Source organism: Schistocerca nitens, chromosome 4, assembly GCF_023898315.1.
Source record: "Schistocerca nitens isolate TAMUIC-IGC-003100 chromosome 4, iqSchNite1.1, whole genome shotgun sequence".
NCBI lineage: Eukaryota > Metazoa > Arthropoda > Insecta > Orthoptera > Acrididae > Schistocerca > Schistocerca nitens.
Window position 1 is genome coordinate 703,637,256 of NC_064617.1, and position 17,100 is coordinate 703,654,355.

The following is a 17,100-nucleotide window of genomic DNA, read 5'->3' on the forward strand; positions in this document are numbered from 1 at the left end:
CATTCTGAACCGGCTATGCCTGGAAGGCATTTCCTTTGTGTGGTACCAAAAATATCAGGACACTTTCAGCAGTTAGAGGACGCATTATTAAGTCATCGTGGTCTGCTTCATTTTGATCCAGCTAAGCCAGCTGTGTTAGCTGCGGATGCATCTTCTAACAGGGTTGGACAGGGTTGGAGCTGTGCGCTCCTATAGAATTAGTTCATCTGATAGATCCATTGCTTTTGCCTTGAAAACTCTCAACAAACCACTGTTCAATTACAGTCAGTTTTGAAAATAGGGTACTCGCCTTGCCATTATCTTTGATATTAACATGTTCCACTAAAACTTGTATAGTCAGAAGTTATATTGGATTACATATCATCAGAATTTAACAACTGTGTTCAATCCTAGAAAACCTGTTGCACCATGGACAGCAGAAAAATTACAATGCTGGGCTCTGATATTACGTAATTACCTGTACGAGCAATTGTACAGGCACACTGCCCAAAGGAAGAATGCTGACTTGATGTCTTGGTTATCGGTCAGTACTGACATAGCGCTTGATTCATCTGAGTAGTCATGTTATCAGATCTGTACTCAGGACAGAGAAATTCTTCAAAATGTCCCTCTCGATTTTTGGCGTATTGCTGCAGCAAATGCTTCCGACCTTGCTCTTCATGCAGTTTTGCAATAGGCGTGCCATGGGTGGCCACAAAGATCAAAATAAATTCCCCACCCAGTGGAGTGTAAGTATTTTTCACATCGTGTCACGCGCTGTGCTGGCAGTGAGATTTTCTGATGTCCAATACGCAGACTGACACTGCACCAGTCGCGATTCCTCACTCACCCCTGCCGAAAGTTTTGTCCTCGTTGCACCAAGATCACTGAGGCGTTGTTGGCACAGAGCAAGTCACTCGCTCTCCTTGTAAATGACAGGTGACGGCCTGTTGAGAATGTAACTCAACAACAAGTATACGTTAACAGTAGTAAGAATAATTCAGCTCTTAATGCAACAAAGTAGCACGTTCCAGAACGGAAGAAACGTTGCGACAGTATTTGATGATCACGTTTAGCCAGCACCGACACAGCGGCGCCAGGAGGCAAATAAGCTTACGTGACGATAACAGGGAACCAAATAGCTTTCACGGGTCTCGTAATGACGGAAATGTACCAGTAAATGCGGCCAGCCTCTGGGCCAGATATATAGAACCTTCCAGAATGTTCTAGAAGCCTTCAGTGACGCTCGAAGGTAGTATAAATGAGGGGTCAGGAGGACCATTCAGGCAGCCTCTGGTAAGTCGAGATCTGCTGAGTATAACGACGCAAGCTCCGTGCCGTTCTAGGGTAGAAGTGGGAACTTAGTACGATTCGCTAGTCTCGGCTCCGCAACAACCAGGAAGACAGATTCCAGAGTAAGAGATTCAACTGACAGAAAGTACTCAAACTACAAGGGCTCTTATGAATTGTACCCTGCAGCAGTAATCACCCCTCATCGAACTCCGTATCCTGCACCTTAGCATTCGCTTGCTACTTCTAGCTGTCGGAGTTGCAGAAGCTGCCCGCGCCTACTTGTACTCTTTGAGAAGATCGATTGAGGTAAGTCGCCTGAATCCAATTCGTGTCAATCTCACTCCCTCTCGGGACACGACAAAGGCAGAAGAAAGTTTGGTGCCAGGTTCAGGGTTCAGCTAGGTGCTCGTCTAAAGGGACATAGACAATCAGGGTACACGAATAGGTGCAAGGGAAAGGCGTAACTAACAGTGAGCGGCTTGGGGCGAAAAGCTGTTACAGACGTGGGCCAGGAGGTACACAGTTTGAGACGTGAAAGCAGTAGCAGCCGTGTTCAGACGCCCACCATTCCAGAGGCAACAAGCGACAGCAGCCATGGGTGAGAGGCCCACCGTTCCAGAGGCAACAAGCGGCAGCAGCCATGGGTCAGAGGCCAACCGTTCCAGAGGCAACAAGCGGCAGCAGCCATGGGTAAGAGGCCAACAGTTCCAGAGGCAACAAGCGGCAGCAGCCATGGGTCAGAGGCCAACCGTTCCAGAGGCAACAAGTGGCAACAGCCATGGGTCAGAGGCCCACCGTTCCAAAGGTAACAAGCGACAGCAGCCATGGGTCAGAGGCCAACCGTTCCAGAGGCAACAAGCGGCAGCAGCCAAGGGTAAGAGGCCAACCGTTCCAGAGGCAACAAGTGGCAGCAGCCATGGCTCAGAGTCCCACCGTTCCAGAGGCAACAAGCGACAGCAGCCATGGGTGAGAGGCCCACCGTTCCAGAGGCAACCAGCGGCAGCAGCCATGGATCAGAGGCCAACCGTTCCAGAGGCAACAAGTGGCAGCAGCCATCGCTCAGAGGCCCACTGTTCCAGAGGCAACAAGCGACAGCAGCCATGGGTGAGGGCCCCACCGTTCCAGAGGCAACAAGCAGCAGCAGCCATGGGTGAGAGGCCCACCGCTTCAGAGGCAACCAGCGGCAGCAGCCATGGGTAAGAGTCCAACTGTTCCAAAGGCAACAAGTGGCAGCAGCCATGGGTCAGCGGCCCACCGTTCCAGAGGCAACAAGCGACAGCAGCCATGGGTCAGAGGCCCACTGTTCCAGAGGCAACAAGCGGCAGCAGCCATGGGTGAGAGGCCCACCGTTCCAGAGGCAACAAGTTGCAGCAGCCATAGGTCAGAGGCCCACCGATCCATAGGCAACAAGCGGCAGCAGCCATTGGTCAGAGGCCCTCCGTTCCAGAGGCAACAAGCGGCAGCAGCCATGGGTGAGAGGCCCACCGTTCCAGAAGCAACAAGCGGCAGTAGCCATGGGTCAGAGTCCCAACGTTCCAGAGGCAACAAGCGACAGCAGCCATGGGTCAGAGGCCCAACGTTCCAGAGGCAACAAGTGGCAGCAGCCATGGGTCAGAGGCCCACCGTTCCAGAGGTAACAAGCGACAGCAGACATGGGTGAGAGGCCCACCGTTCCAGAGGCAACAAGCGGCAGCAGCCATTGGTAAGAGGCCAACCGTTCCAGAGGCAACAAGCAGCAGCAGCCATGGGTCAGAGGCCAACCGTTCCAGAGGCAACAAGTGGCTACAGCCATTTGTCAGAGGCCCACCGTTCCAAAGGTAACAAGCGACAGCAGCCATGGGTCAGAGGCCAACCGTTCCTGAGGCAACAAGTGGCAGCAGCCATCGCTCAGAGGCCCACTGTTCCAGAGGAAACAAGCGACAGCCGCCATGGGTGAGGGCCCCACCGTTCCAGAGGCAACAAGCGGCAGCAGCCATGGGAGAGAGGCCCACCGTTCCAGAGGCAACAAGCGGCAGCAGCCATGGGTGAGAGGCCCACCGTTCCAGAGGCAACAAGCGACGGCAGCCATGGGACAGGGGCCCACCGTTCCAGAGGCCACAAGTGGCAACAGCCATGGCTCAGAGGCCCACTGTTCCAGAGGCAACAAGCGACAGCAGCCATGGGTGAGAGGCCCACCGTTCCAGAGGCAACAAGCGGCAGCAGCCATGGGTGAGAGGCCCACCGTTCCAGAGTTAACAAGCGGCATCAGCCATGGATCAGAGGCCAACTGTTCCAGAGGCAACAAGTGGCAGCAGTCATGGGTCAGAGTCCCACCGTTCCAGAGGCAACAAGCGACAGCAGCCATGGGTGAGAGGCCCACCGTTCCAGAGTTAACAAGTGGCAGCAGCCATGGCTCAGAGGCCCGCCGTTCCAGAGGCAACAAGCGACAGCAGCCATGGGACAGAGGCCCACCGTTCCAGAGGCCACAAGTGGCAACAGCCATGGCTCAGAGGCCCACTCTTCCAGAGGCAACAAGCGGCAGCAGCCATAGGTCAGAGGCCCACCGATCCATAGGCAACAAGCGGCAGCAGCCATTGGTCAGAGGCCCTCCGTTCCAGAGGCAACAAGCGGCAGCAGCCATGGGTGAGAGGCCCACCGATCCAGAGGCAACAAGCGGCAGCAGCCATGGGTCAGAGGCCAACCGTTCCAGAGGCAACAAGTGGCAGCAGCCATGGCTCAGAGGCCCACTGTTCCATAGGCAACAAGCGACAGCAGCCATGGGTCAGAGGCCCAACGTTGCAGAGGCAACAATTGGCAGCAGCCATGGCTCAGAGGCCCACTGTTCCAGAGGCAACAAGCGACAGCAGCCATGGGTGAGAGGCCCACCGTTCCAGAGGCAACAAGCGGCAGCAGCCATGGGTGAGAGGCCCACCGTTCCAGAGTTAACAAGCGGCATCAGCCATGGATCAGAGGCCAACTGTTCCAGAGGCAACAAGTGGCAGCAGTCATGGGTCAGAGTCCCACCGTTCCAGAGGCAACAAGCGACAGCAGCCATGGGTGAGAGGCCCACCGTTCCAGAGTTAACAAGTGGCAGCAGCCATGGCTCAGAGGCCCGCCGTTCCAGAGGCAACAAGCGACAGCAGCCATGGGACAGAGGCCCACCGTTCCAGAGGCCACAAGTGGCAACAGCCATGGCTCAGAGGCCCACTCTTCCAGAGGCAACAAGCGGCAGCAGCCATAGGTCAGAGGCCCACCGATCCATAGGCAACAAGCGGCAGCAGCCATTGGTCAGAGGCCCTCCGTTCCAGAGGCAACAAGCGGCAGCAGCCATGGGTGAGAGGCCCACCGATCCAGAGGCAACAAGCGGCAGCAGCCATGGGTCAGAGGCCAACCGTTCCAGAGGCAACAAGTGGCAGCAGCCATGGCTTAGAGGCCCACTGTTCCAGAGGCAACAAGCGACAGCAGCCATGGGTGAGTGGCCCACCATTCCCGAGGCAACAAGCGGCAGCAGCCATGGGTGAGAGGCCCACCGTTCCAGAGGCAACAAGCGGCAGCAGCCATGGGTCAGAGGCCAACTGTTCCAGAGGCAACAAGTGGAAGCAGCCATGGGTCAGAGTCCCACCGTTCCAGAGGCAACAAGCGACAGCAGCCATGGGTCAGAGGCCCAACGTTCCAGAGGCAACAATTGGCAGCAGCCATGGGTCAGAGTCCCACCGGTCCAGAGGTAACAAGCGACAGCAGCCATGGGTGAGAGGCCCACCGTTCCAGAGGCAACAAGCGGCAGCAGCCATTGGTAAGATGCCAACCGTTCCAGAGGCAACAAGCAGCTTCAGCCACGGGTCAGAGGCCAACCTTTCCAGAGGCAACAAGTGGCAACAGCCATGGGTCAGAGGCCCACCGTTCGAAAGGTAACAAGCGACAGCAGCCATGGGTCAGAGGCCAACCGTTCCAGAGGCAACAAGCGGCAGCAGCCATGGGTAAGAGGCCAACAGTTCCAGAGGCAACAAGTGGCAGCAGTCATGGCTCAGAGTCCCACTGTTCCAGAGGCAACAAGCGACAGCAGCCATGGGTGAGGGCCCCACCGTTCCAGAGGCAACAAGCGGCAGCAGCCATGGGTGAGAGGCCCACAGTTTCAGAGGCAACCAGCGGCAGCAGCCATGGGTAAGAGTCCAACTGTTCCAGAGGCAACAAGTGGCAGCAGCTATGGGTCAGCGGCCCACCGTTCCAGAGGCAACAAGCGACAGCAGCCATGGGTCAGAGGTCCACCGTTCCAGAGGCAACAAGCGACAGCAGCCATGGGACAGAGGCCCACCGTTCCAGAGGCCACAAGTGGCAACAGCCATGGCTCAGAGGCCCACTCTTCCAGAGGCAACAAGCGACAGCAGCCAGAGGTGAGAGGCCCACCGTTCCAGAGGCAACAAGCGGCAGCAGCCATGGGTCAGAGGCCCACCGTTCCAGAAGCAACAAGCGGCAGTGGGCATGGCTCAGAGGCCCACTGTTCCAGCTGCAACAAGCAACAGCAGCCATGGGTGAGAGGCCCACCGTTCCAGAGGCAACAAGCGGCAGCCGCCATAGGTGAGAGGCCCACCGTTACAGAGGCAACAAGCGGCAGCAGCAGATATGGGTGAGAGGCGACCGTTCCAGAGGCAACAAGTGGCATCAGCCATGGGTCAGAGTCCCACCATTCCAGAGGCAACAAGGGACAGCAGCCATGGGTGAGAGGCCGACCGTTCCAGAGTTAACAAGCGGCAGCAGCCATGGCTCAGAGTCCCACCGCTCAAGAGGCAACAAGCGACAGCAGCCATGGGTGAGAGGCCCACCGTCCCAGAGGCAACAAGCGGCAGCAGCCATGGGTGAGAGGCCAACCGTTTCCGAGGCAACCAGCGGCAGCAGCCATGGGTAAGAGTCCAACTGTTCCAGAGGCAACAAGTGGCAGCAGCCATGGGTCAGCGGCCCACCGTTCCAGAGGCAACAAGCGACAGCAGCCATGGGTCAGAGGCCCACCGTTCCAGGGGCAACAAGCGGCAGCAGCCATTGGTGAGAGGCCCACCGTTCCAGAGGCAACAAGCGGCAGCAGCCATGGGTCAGAGGCCCACCGTTCCAGAGGCAACAAGTTGCAGCAGAGATAGGTCAAAAGCCCACCGTTCCAGAGGTAACAAGCGACACCAGCCATGGGTCAAAGGCCCACCGTTGCAGAGGCAACAAGCGGCAGCAGCCATCGGTGAGAGGCCCTCCGTTCCAGAGGCAACAAGCGGCAGTAGCCATGGGTGAGAGGCCCACCGTTCCAGAGGCAACAAGCGGCAGCAGCCATGGGTCAGAGGCCAACCGTTCCAGAGGCAACAAGTGGCAGCAGCCATGGGTCAGAGGCCCACCATTCCAGAGGCAACAAGCAGAAGCAGCCATGGGTCAGAGGCCAACTGTTACAGAGGCAAAAAGCGGCAGCAGCCATGGCTCAGAGGCCCACTGTTCGAGAGGCAACAAGCGACAGCAGCCATGGGTGAGAGCCCACCGTTCCAGAGGCAACAAGCGGCAGCAGCCATGGGTGAGAGGCCCACCGATGCAGAGGGAACAACCGGCAGCAGCCATGGGTCAGAGGCCAACCGTTCCAGAGCAACAAGTGGCAGCAGCCATGGCTCAGAGGCCCACTGTTCCAGAGGCAACAAGCGACAGCAGCCATGGGTTAGAGGCCCACCGTTCCAGAGGCAACAACTGGTAGCAGCCATGGGTCAGAGGCCAACTGTTCCAAAGGCAACAAGTGTCAGCAGCCATGGGTCAGAGGCCCAACGTTCCATAGGTAACAAGCGACAGCAGCCATGGGTCAGAGGCCCACCGTTCCAGAGGCAACAAGCGGCTGCAGCCATGGGTGAGAGGCCCACCGTTCCAGAGGCCACAAGCGGCAGCAGCCATGGATCAGAGGCCAGCTGTTCCAGAGGCAACCAGTGGCAGCAGCCATGGGCCAGAGCCCCACCGTTCCAGAGGCAAAAAGCGACAGCAGCCATGGGTGAGAGGCCCACCGTTCCAGAGGTAACAAGTGTCAGCAGCCATGGCTCTGAGGCACACCGTTCCAGAGGCAACAAGCGACAGCAGCCATGGGTGAGAGGCCCACCGTTCCAGAGGTAAAAATTGGCAACAGCCATGGCTCAGAGGCACACTGTTCCAGAGGCAACAAGCGACAGCAGCCAGGGGTGAGAGGCCCACCATTCCAGAGGCAACAAGCGGCAGCAGCCATGGGTCAGAGTCCCACCGTTCCAGAGGCAACAAGTGGCAGCAGTCGTGACTCAGAGGCCCACTGTTCCAGAGGCAACAAGCGGCAGCAGCCATGGGTAAGAGTCCAACCGTTCCAGAGGCAACAAGTGGCAGCATCCATGGCTCAGAGGCCCAACGTTCCAGAGGCAACAAGCGACAGCAGCCATGGGTCAGAAGCCCACCGTTCCAGAGGCAACAAGCGGCAGCAGCCATGGGTAAGAGTCCAACCGTTCCAGAGGCAACAAGTGGCAGCAGCCATGGCTCAGAGGCCCAACGTTCCAGAGGCAACAAGCGACAGCAGCCATGGGTCAGAGGCTTACCGTTCCAGACGCATCAAGTGGCAGCAGCCATGGGTCAGAGGCCCAGTGTTCCAGAGGCAACAAGCGGCAGCAGCCATGGCTCAGAGTCCCACTGTTCCAGAGGCTACAAGCGACAGCAGCAATGGGTGAGAGGCCCACCGTTCCAGAGGCAACAAGCGGTATCAGCCATGGGTGAGAGGCCCACCATTTCAGAGGCAACAAGCGGCAGCAGCCATGGGTCAGAGGCCAACCGTTCCAGAGGCAACAAGTGGCAGCTGCCATGGCTCAGATGCCCACTGTTCCAGAGGCAACCAGCGACAGCAGCCACGGGTGAGAGGCCCACCGTTCCAGAGGCAACAAGCGGCAGCAGCCATGGGTGAGTGGCCCCCCGTTTCAGAGGCAACAAGCGGCAGCAGCCATGGGTCAGAGGCCAACTGTTCCAGAGGCAACAAGTGGCAGCAGCCATTGGTCAGTGTCCCACCGTTCCAGAGGCAACAAGCGACAGCAGCGATGGGTGAGAGGCCCACCGTTCCAGAGTTAACATGTGGCAGCAGCCATGGCTCAGAGGCCCGCCGTTCCAGAGGCAACAAGCGACAGCAGCCATGGGACAGAGGCCCATCGTTCCAGAGGCCACAAGTGGCAACAGCCATGGGTAAGAGGCCCACTCTTCCAGAGGCAACAAGCGACAGCATCCAGAGGTGAGAGGCCCACCGTTCCAGAGGCTCAAGCGGCAGCAGCCATGGGTCAGAGGCCCACCGTTCCAGAAGCAACAAGCGGCAGTGGGCATGGCTCAGAGGCCCACTGTTCCAGCTGCAACAAGCGACAGCAGCCATGGGTGAGAGGCCCACCGTTCCAGAGGCAACAAGCGACAGCAGCCATAGGTGAGAGGCCCACCGATCCAGAGGCAACAAGCGGCAGCAGCCATGGGTCAGAGGCCAACTGTTCCAGTGGCAAAAAGTGGCAGCAGCCAAGGGTCAGATGCCCACCGTTCCAGAGGCAACAAGTGGCAGCAGCCATGGGTCATAGGCCCACCGTTGTAACAAACGGCAGCAGCCATGGGTCAGAGGCCCACCGTTCCAGAGGCTACAAGCGGCAGCAGCCATGGGTAAGAGGCCAACCGTTCCAGAGTTAACAAGCGGAAGCAGCCATGGCTCAGAGTCCCACCGCTCCAGAGGCAACAAGCGACAGCAGCCATGGGTGAGAGGCCCACCGTTCCAGAGGCAACAAGCGGCAGCAGCCATTGGTAAGAGGCCAACCGTTCCAGAGGCAACAAGCGGCAGCAGCCATGGGTGAGAGGCCCCCCGTTCCAGAGGCAACAAGCGACAGCAGCCATAGGTGAGAGGCCCACCGTTACAGAGGCAACAAGCGGCAGCAGCCATGGGTCAGAGGCCAAGCGTTCCAGAGGCAACAAGTGGCAATAGCCATGGGTCAGAGGCCCACCGTTCCAAAGGTAACAAGCGACAGCAGCCATGGGTGAGAGGCCCACCGTTCCAGAGGCAACAAGCGACAGCAGCCATGGGTCAGAGGCCCAACGTTCGAGAGGTAACAAGTGGCAGCAGCCATGGGTCAGAGTCCCACCGGTCCAGAGGTAACAAGCGACAGCAGCCATGGGTGAGAGGCTCACCGTTCCAGAGGCAACAAGCGGCAGCAGCCATTGGTAAGAGGCCAACCGTTCCAGAGGCAACAAGCAGCAGCAGCCATGGGTCAGAGGCCAACCGTTCCAGAGGCAACAAGTGGCAATAGCCATGGGTCAGAGGCCCACCGTTCCAAAGGTAACAAGCGACAGCAGCCATGGGTCAGAGGCCAAGCGTCCCAGAGGCAACAAGCGGCAGCAGCCATGGGTAAGAGGCCAACAGTTCCAGAGGCAACAAGTGGCAGCAGCCATGCGTGAGGGCCCCACCGTTCCAGAGGCAACAAGCGGCAGCAGCCATGGGTGAGAGGCCCACAGTTTCAGAGGCAACCAGCGGCAGCAGCCATGGGTAAGAGTCCAAATGTTCCAGAGGCAACAAGTGGCAGCAGCCATGGGTCTGCGACCCACCGTTCCAGAGGCAACAAGCGACAGCAGCCATGGGTCAGAGGCCCACCGTTCCAGAGACAACAAGCGGCAGCAGCCATGGGTGAGAGGCGACCGTTCCAGAGGCATCAAGCGGCATCAGCCATGGAACAGAGGCCAACTGTTCCAGAGGCAACAAGTGGCATCAGCCATGGGTCAGAGGCCCACGGTTCCAGAGGCAACAAGGGAAAGCAGCCATGGGTCAGCGGCCCACCGTTCCAGAGGCAACAAGCGACAGCAGCCATGGGTCAGAGGCCCACTGTTCCAGAGGCAACAAGCGGCAGCAGCCATGGGTGAGAGGCCCACCGTTCCAGAGGCAACAAGTTGCAGCAGCCATAGGTCAGAGGCCCACCGATCCATAGGCAACAAGCGGCAGCAGCCATTGGTCAGAGGCCCTCCGTTCCAGAGGCAACAAGCGGCAGCAGCCATGGGTGAGAGGCCCACCGTTCCAGAAGCAACAAGCGGCAGTAGCCATGGGTCAGAGTCCCAACGTTCCAGAGGCAACAAGCGACAGCAGCCATGGGTCAGAGGCCCAACGTTCCAGAGGCAACAAGTGGCAGCAGCCATGGGTCAGAGGCCCACCGTTCCAGAGGTAACAAGCGACAGCAGACATGGGTGAGAGGCCCACCGTTCCAGAGGCAACAAGCGGCAGCAGCCATTGGTAAGAGGCCAACCGTTCCAGAGGCAACAAGCAGCAGCAGCCATGGGTCAGAGGCCAACCGTTCCAGAGGCAACAAGTGGCTACAGCCATTTGTCAGAGGCCCACCGTTCCAAAGGTAACAAGCGACAGCAGCCATGGGTCAGAGGCCAACCGTTCCTGAGGCAACAAGTGGCAGCAGCCATCGCTCAGAGGCCCACTGTTCCAGAGGAAACAAGCGACAGCAGCCATGGGTGAGGGCCCCACCGTTCCAGAGGCAACAAGCGGCAGCAGCCATGGGAGAGAGGCCCACCGTTCCAGAGGCAACAAGCGGCAGCAGCCATGGGTGAGAGGCCCACCGTTCCAGAGGCAACAAGCGACGGCAGCCATGGGACAGGGGCCCACCGTTCCAGAGGCCACAAGTGGCAACAGCCATGGCTCAGAGGCCCACTGTTCCAGAGGCAACAAGCGACAGCAGCCATGGGTGAGAGGCCCACCGTTCCAGAGGCAACAAGCGGCAGCAGCCATGGGTGAGAGGCCCACCGTTCCAGAGTTAACAAGCGGCATCAGCCATGGATCAGAGGCCAACTGTTCCAGAGGCAACAAGTGGCAGCAGTCATGGGTCAGAGTCCCACCGTTCCAGAGGCAACAAGCGACAGCAGCCATGGGTGAGAGGCCCACCGTTCCAGAGTTAACAAGTGGCAGCAGCCATGGCTCAGAGGCCCGCCGTTCCAGAGGCAACAAGCGACAGCAGCCATGGGACAGAGGCCCACCGTTCCAGAGGCCACAAGTGGCAACAGCCATGGCTCAGAGGCCCACTCTTCCAGAGGCAACAAGCGGCAGCAGCCATAGGTCAGAGGCCCACCGATCCATAGGCAACAAGCGGCAGCAGCCATTGGTCAGAGGCCCTCCGTTCCAGAGGCAACAAGCGGCAGCAGCCATGGGTGAGAGGCCCACCGATCCAGAGGCAACAAGCGGCAGCAGCCATGGGTCAGAGGCCAACCGTTCCAGAGGCAACAAGTGGCAGCAGCCATGGCTCAGAGGCCCACTGTTCCATAGGCAACAAGCGACAGCAGCCATGGGTGAGAGGCCCACCATTCCCGAGGCAACAAGCGGCAGCAGCCATGGGTGAGAGGCCCACCGTTCCAGAGGCAACAAGCGGCAGCAGCCATGGGTCAGAGGCCAACTGTTCCAGAGGCAACAAGTGGAAGCAGCCATGGGTCAGAGTCCCACCGTTCCAGATTCAACAAGCGACAGCAGCCATGGGTCAGAGGCCCAACGTTGCAGAGGCAACAATTGGCAGCAGCCATGGCTCAGAGGCCCACTGTTCCAGAGGCAACAAGCGACAGCAGCCATGGGTGAGAGGCCCACCGTTCCAGAGGCAACAAGCGGCAGCAGCCATGGGTGAGAGGCCCACCGTTCCAGAGTTAACAAGCGGCATCAGCCATGGATCAGAGGCCAACTGTTCCAGAGGCAACAAGTGGCAGCAGTCATGGGTCAGAGTCCCACCGTTCCAGAGGCAACAAGCGACAGCAGCCATGGGTGAGAGGCCCACCGTTCCAGAGTTAACAAGTGGCAGCAGCCATGGCTCAGAGGCCCGCCGTTCCAGAGGCAACAAGCGACAGCAGCCATGGGACAGAGGCCCACCGTTCCAGAGGCCACAAGTGGCAACAGCCATGGCTCAGAGGCCCACTCTTCCAGAGGCAACAAGCGGCAGCAGCCATAGGTCAGAGGCCCACCGATCCATAGGCAACAAGCGGCAGCACCCATTGGTCAGAGGCCCTCCGTTCCAGAGGCAACAAGCGGCAGCAGCCATGGGTGAGAGGCCCACCGATCCAGAGGCAACAAGCGGCAGCAGCCATGGGTCAGAGGCCAACCGTTCCAGAGGCAACAAGTGGCAGCAGCCATGGCTTAGAGGCCCACTGTTCCAGAGGCAACAAGCGACAGCAGCCATGGGTGAGTGGCCCACCATTCCCGAGGCAACAAGCGGCAGCAGCCATGGGTGAGAGGCCCACCGTTCCAGAGGCAACAAGCGGCAGCAGCCATGGGTCAGAGGCCAACTGTTCCAGAGGCAACAAGTGGAAGCAGCCATGGGTCAGAGTCCCACCGTTCCAGAGGCAACAAGCGACAGCAGCCATGGGTCAGAGGCCCAACGTTCCAGAGGCAACAATTGGCAGCAGCCATGGGTCAGAGTCCCACCGGTCCAGAGGTAACAAGCGACAGCAGCCATGGGTGAGAGGCCCACCGTTCCAGAGGCAACAAGCGGCAGCAGCCATTGGTAAGATGCCAACCGTTCCAGAGGCAACAAGCAGCTTCAGCCACGGGTCAGAGGCCAACCTTTCCAGAGGCAACAAGTGGCAACAGCCATGGGTCAGAGGCCCACCGTTCGAAAGGTAACAAGCGACAGCAGCCATGGGTCAGAGGCCAATCGTTCCAGAGGCAACAAGCGGCAGCAGCCATGGGTAAGAGGCCAACAGTTCCAGAGGCAACAAGTGGCAGCAGTCATGGCTCAGAGTCCCACTGTTCCAGAGGCAACAAGCGACAGCAGCCATGGGTGAGGGCCCCACCGTTCCAGAGGCAACAAGCGGCAGCAGCCATGGGTGAGAGGCCCACAGTTTCAGAGGCAACCAGCGGCAGCAGCCATGGGTAAGAGTCCAACTGTTCCAGAGGCAACAAGTGGCAGCAGCTATGGGTCAGCGGCCCACCGTTCCAGAGGCAACAAGCGACAGCAGCCATGGGTCAGAGGTCCACCGTTCCAGAGGCAACAAGCGACAGCAGCCATGGGACAGAGGCCCACCGTTCCAGAGGCCACAAGTGGCAACAGCCATGGCTCAGAGGCCCACTCTTCCAGAGGCAACAAGCGACAGCAGCCAGAGGTGAGAGGCCCACCGTTCCAGAGGCAACAAGCGGCAGCAGCCATGGGTCAGAGGCCCACCGTTCCAGAAGCAACAAGCGGCAGTGGGCATGGCTCAGAGGCCCACTGTTCCAGCTGCAACAAGCAACAGCAGCCATGGGTGAGAGGCCCACCGTTCCAGAGGCAACAAGCGGCAGCCGCCATAGGTGAGAGGCCCACCGTTACAGAGGCAACAAGCGGCAGCAGCCATGGGTGAGAGGCGACCGTTCCAGAGGCAACAAGTGGCATCAGCCATGGGTCAGAGTCCCACCATTCCAGAGGCAACAAGGGACAGCAGCCATGGGTGAGAGGCCGACCGTTCCAGAGTTAACAAGCGGCAGCAGCCATGGCTCAGAGTCCCACCGCTCAAGAGGCAACAAGCGACAGCAGCCATGGGTGAGAGGCCCACCGTCCCAGAGGCAACAAGCGGCAGCAGCCATGGGTGAGAGGCCAACCGTTTCCGAGGCAACCAGCGGCAGCAGCCATGGGTAAGAGTCCAACTGTTCCAGAGGCAACAAGTGGCAGCAGCCATGGGTCAGCGGCCCACCGTTCCAGAGGCAACAAGCGACAGCAGCCATGGGTCAGAGGCCCACCGTTCCAGGGGCAACAAGCGGCAGCAGCCATTGGTGAGAGGCCCACCGTTCCAGAGGCAACAAGCGGCAGCAGCCATGGGTCAGAGGCCCACCGTTCCAGAGGCAACAAGTTGCAGCAGAGATAGGTCAAAAGCCCACCGTTCCAGAGGTAACAAGCGACACCAGCCATGGGTCAAAGGCCCACCGTTGCAGAGGCAACAAGCGGCAGCAGCCATCGGTGAGAGGCCCTCCGTTCCAGAGGCAACAAGCGGCAGTAGCCATGGGTGAGAGGCCCACCGTTCCAGAGGCAACAAGCGGCAGCAGCCATGGGTCAGAGGCCAACCGTTCCAGAGGCAACAAGTGGCAGCAGCCGTGGGTCAGAGGCCCACCATTCCAGAGGCAACAAGCAGAAGCAGCCATGGGTCAGAGGCCAACTGTTACAGAGGCAAAAAGCGGCAGCAGCCATGGCTCAGAGGCCCACTGTTCCAGAGGCAACAAGCGACAGCAGCCATGGGTTAGAGGCCCACCGTTCCAGAGGCAACAACTGGTAGCAGCCATGGGTCAGAGGCCAACTGTTCCAGAGGCAACAAGTGTCAGCAGCCATGGGTCAGAGGCCCAACGTTCCATAGGTAACAAGCGACAGCAGCCATGGGTCAGAGGCCCACCGTTCCAGAGGCAACAAGCGGCTGCAGCCATGGGTGAGAGGCCCACCGTTCCAGAGGCCACAAGCGGCAGCAGCCATGGATCAGAGGCCAGCTGTTCCAGAGGCAACCAGTGGCAGCAGCCATGGGCCAGAGCCCCACCGTTCCAGAGGCAAAAAGCGACAGCAGCCATGGGTGAGAGGCCCACCGTTCCAGAGGTAACAAGTGTCAGCAGCCATGGCTCTGAGGCACACCGTTCCAGAGGCAACAAGCGACAGCAGCCATGGGTGAGAGGCCCACCGTTCCAGAGGTAAAAATTGGCAACAGCCATGGCTCAGAGGCACACTGTTCCAGAGGCAACAAGCGACAGCAGCCAGGGGTGAGAGGCCCACCATTCCAGAGGCAACAAGCGGCAGCAGCCATGGGTCAGAGTCCCACCGTTCCAGAGGCAACAAGTGGCAGCAGTCGTGACTCAGAGGCCCACTGTTCCAGAGGCAACAAGCGGCAGCAGCCATGGGTAAGAGTCCAACCGTTCCAGAGGCAACAAGTGGCAGCATCCATGGCTCAGAGGCCCAACGTTCCAGAGGCAACAAGCGACAGCAGCCATGGGTCAGAAGCCCACCGTTCCAGAGGCAACAAGCGGCAGCAGCCATGGGTAAGAGTCCAACCGTTCCAGAGGCAACAAGTGGCAGCAGCCATGGCTCAGAGGCCCAACGTTCCAGAGGCAACAAGCGAGAGCAGCCATGGGTCAGAGGCTTACCGTTCCAGACGCATCAAGTGGCAGCAGCCATGGGTCAGAGGCCCAGTGTTCCAGAGGCAACAAGCGGCAGCAGCCATGGCTCAGAGTCCCACTGTTCCAGAGGCTACAAGCGACAGCAGCAATGGGTGAGAGGCCCACCGTTCCAGAGGCAACAAGCGGTATCAGCCATGGGTGAGAGGCCCACCATTTCAGAGGCAACAAGCGGCAGCAGCCATGGGTCAGAGGCCAACCGTTCCAGAGGCAACAAGTGGCAGCTGCCATGGCTCAGATGCCCACTGTTCCAGAGGCAACCAGCGACAGCAGCCACGGGTGAGAGGCCCACCGTTCCAGAGGCAACAAGCGGCAGCAGCCATGGGTGAGTGGCCCCCCGTTTCAGAGGCAACAAGCGGCAGCAGCCATGGGTCAGAGGCCAACTGTTCCAGAGGCAACAAGTGGCAGCAGCCATTGGTCAGTGTCCCACCGTTCCAGAGGCAACAAGCGACAGCAGCGATGGGTGAGAGGCCCACCGTTCCAGAGTTAACATGTGGCAGCAGCCATGGCTCAGAGGCCCGCCGTTCCAGAGGCAACAAGCGACAGCAGCCATGGGACAGAGGCCCATCGTTCCAGAGGCCACAAGTGGCAACAGCCATGGGTAAGAGGCCCACTCTTCCAGAGGCAACAAGCGACAGCATCCAGAGGTGAGAGGCCCACCGTTCCAGAGGCTCAAGCGGCAGCAGCCATGGGTCAGAGGCCCACCGTTCCAGAAGCAACAAGCGGCAGTGGGCATGGCTCAGAGGCCCACTGTTCCAGCTGCAACAAGCGACAGCAGCCATGGGTGAGAGGCCCACCGTTCCAGAGGCAACAAGCGACAGCAGCCATAGGTGAGAGGCCCACCGATCCAGAGGCAACAAGCGGCAGCAGCCATGGGTCAGAGGCCAACTGTTCCAGTGGCAAAAAGTGGCAGCAGCCAAGGGTCAGATGCCCACCGTTCCAGAGGCAACAAGTGGCAGCAGCCATGGGTCATAGGCCCACCGTTGTAACAAACGGCAGCAGCCATGGGTCAGAGGCCCACCGTTCCAGAGGCTACAAGCGGCAGCAGCCATGGGTAAGAGGCCAACCGTTCCAGAGTTAACAAGCGGAAGCAGCCATGGCTCAGAGTCCCACCGCTCCAGAGGCAACAAGCGACAGCAGCCATGGGTGAGAGGCCCACCGTTCCAGAGGCAACAAGCGGCAGCAGCCATTGGTAAGAGGCCAACCGTTCCAGAGGCAACAAGCGGCAGCAGCCATGGGTGAGAGGCCCCCCGTTCCAGAGGCAACAAGCGACAGCAGCCATAGGTGAGAGGCCCACCGTTACAGAGGCAACAAGCGGCAGCAGCCATGGGTCAGAGGCCAAGCGTTCCAGAGGCAACAAGTGGCAATAGCCATGGGTCAGAGGCCCACCGTTCCAAAGGTAACAAGCGACAGCAGCCATGGGTGAGAGGCCCACCGTTCCAGAGGCAACAAGCGACAGCAGCCATGGGTCAGAGGCCCAACGTTCCAGAGGTAACAAGTGGCAGCAGCCATGGGTCAGAGTCCCACCGGTCCAGAGGTAACAAGCGACAGCAGCCATGGGTGAGAGGCTCACCGTTCCAGAGGCAACAAGCGGCAGCAGCCATTGGTAAGAGGCCAACCGTTCCAGAGGCAACAAGCAGCAGCAGCCATGGGTCAGAGGCCAACCGTTCCAGAGGCAACAAGTGGCAATAGCCATGGGTCAGAGGCCCACCGTTCCA

At 59.5% G+C, this 17,100-nt stretch overlaps 2 protein-coding genes across 2 annotated transcripts; both read left to right on the forward strand.

The window, feature by feature from the left end:
* Window positions 1–1,866: 1,866 nt before the first annotated feature.
* On the forward strand, window positions 1,867–2,932 carry LOC126252516 (uncharacterized). Its single transcript, XM_049953412.1, has 2 exons — window positions 1,867–2,468; window positions 2,536–2,932. Exons 1-2 carry the CDS (start codon window positions 1,867–1,869, stop codon window positions 2,930–2,932), a joined length of 999 nt encoding a protein of 332 aa, XP_049809369.1.
* Window positions 2,933–13,679: 10,747 nt separating this feature from the next.
* On the forward strand, window positions 13,680–15,481 carry LOC126252518 (uncharacterized). The gene is made up of 3 exons (XM_049953413.1): window positions 13,680–13,867; window positions 14,027–14,902; window positions 14,947–15,481. The coding sequence occupies exons 1-3, from the start codon at window positions 13,680–13,682 to the stop codon at window positions 15,479–15,481; spliced, it is 1,599 nt and encodes a 532-aa protein (XP_049809370.1).
* The last annotated feature ends 1,619 nt before the right edge of the window (window positions 15,482–17,100 follow it).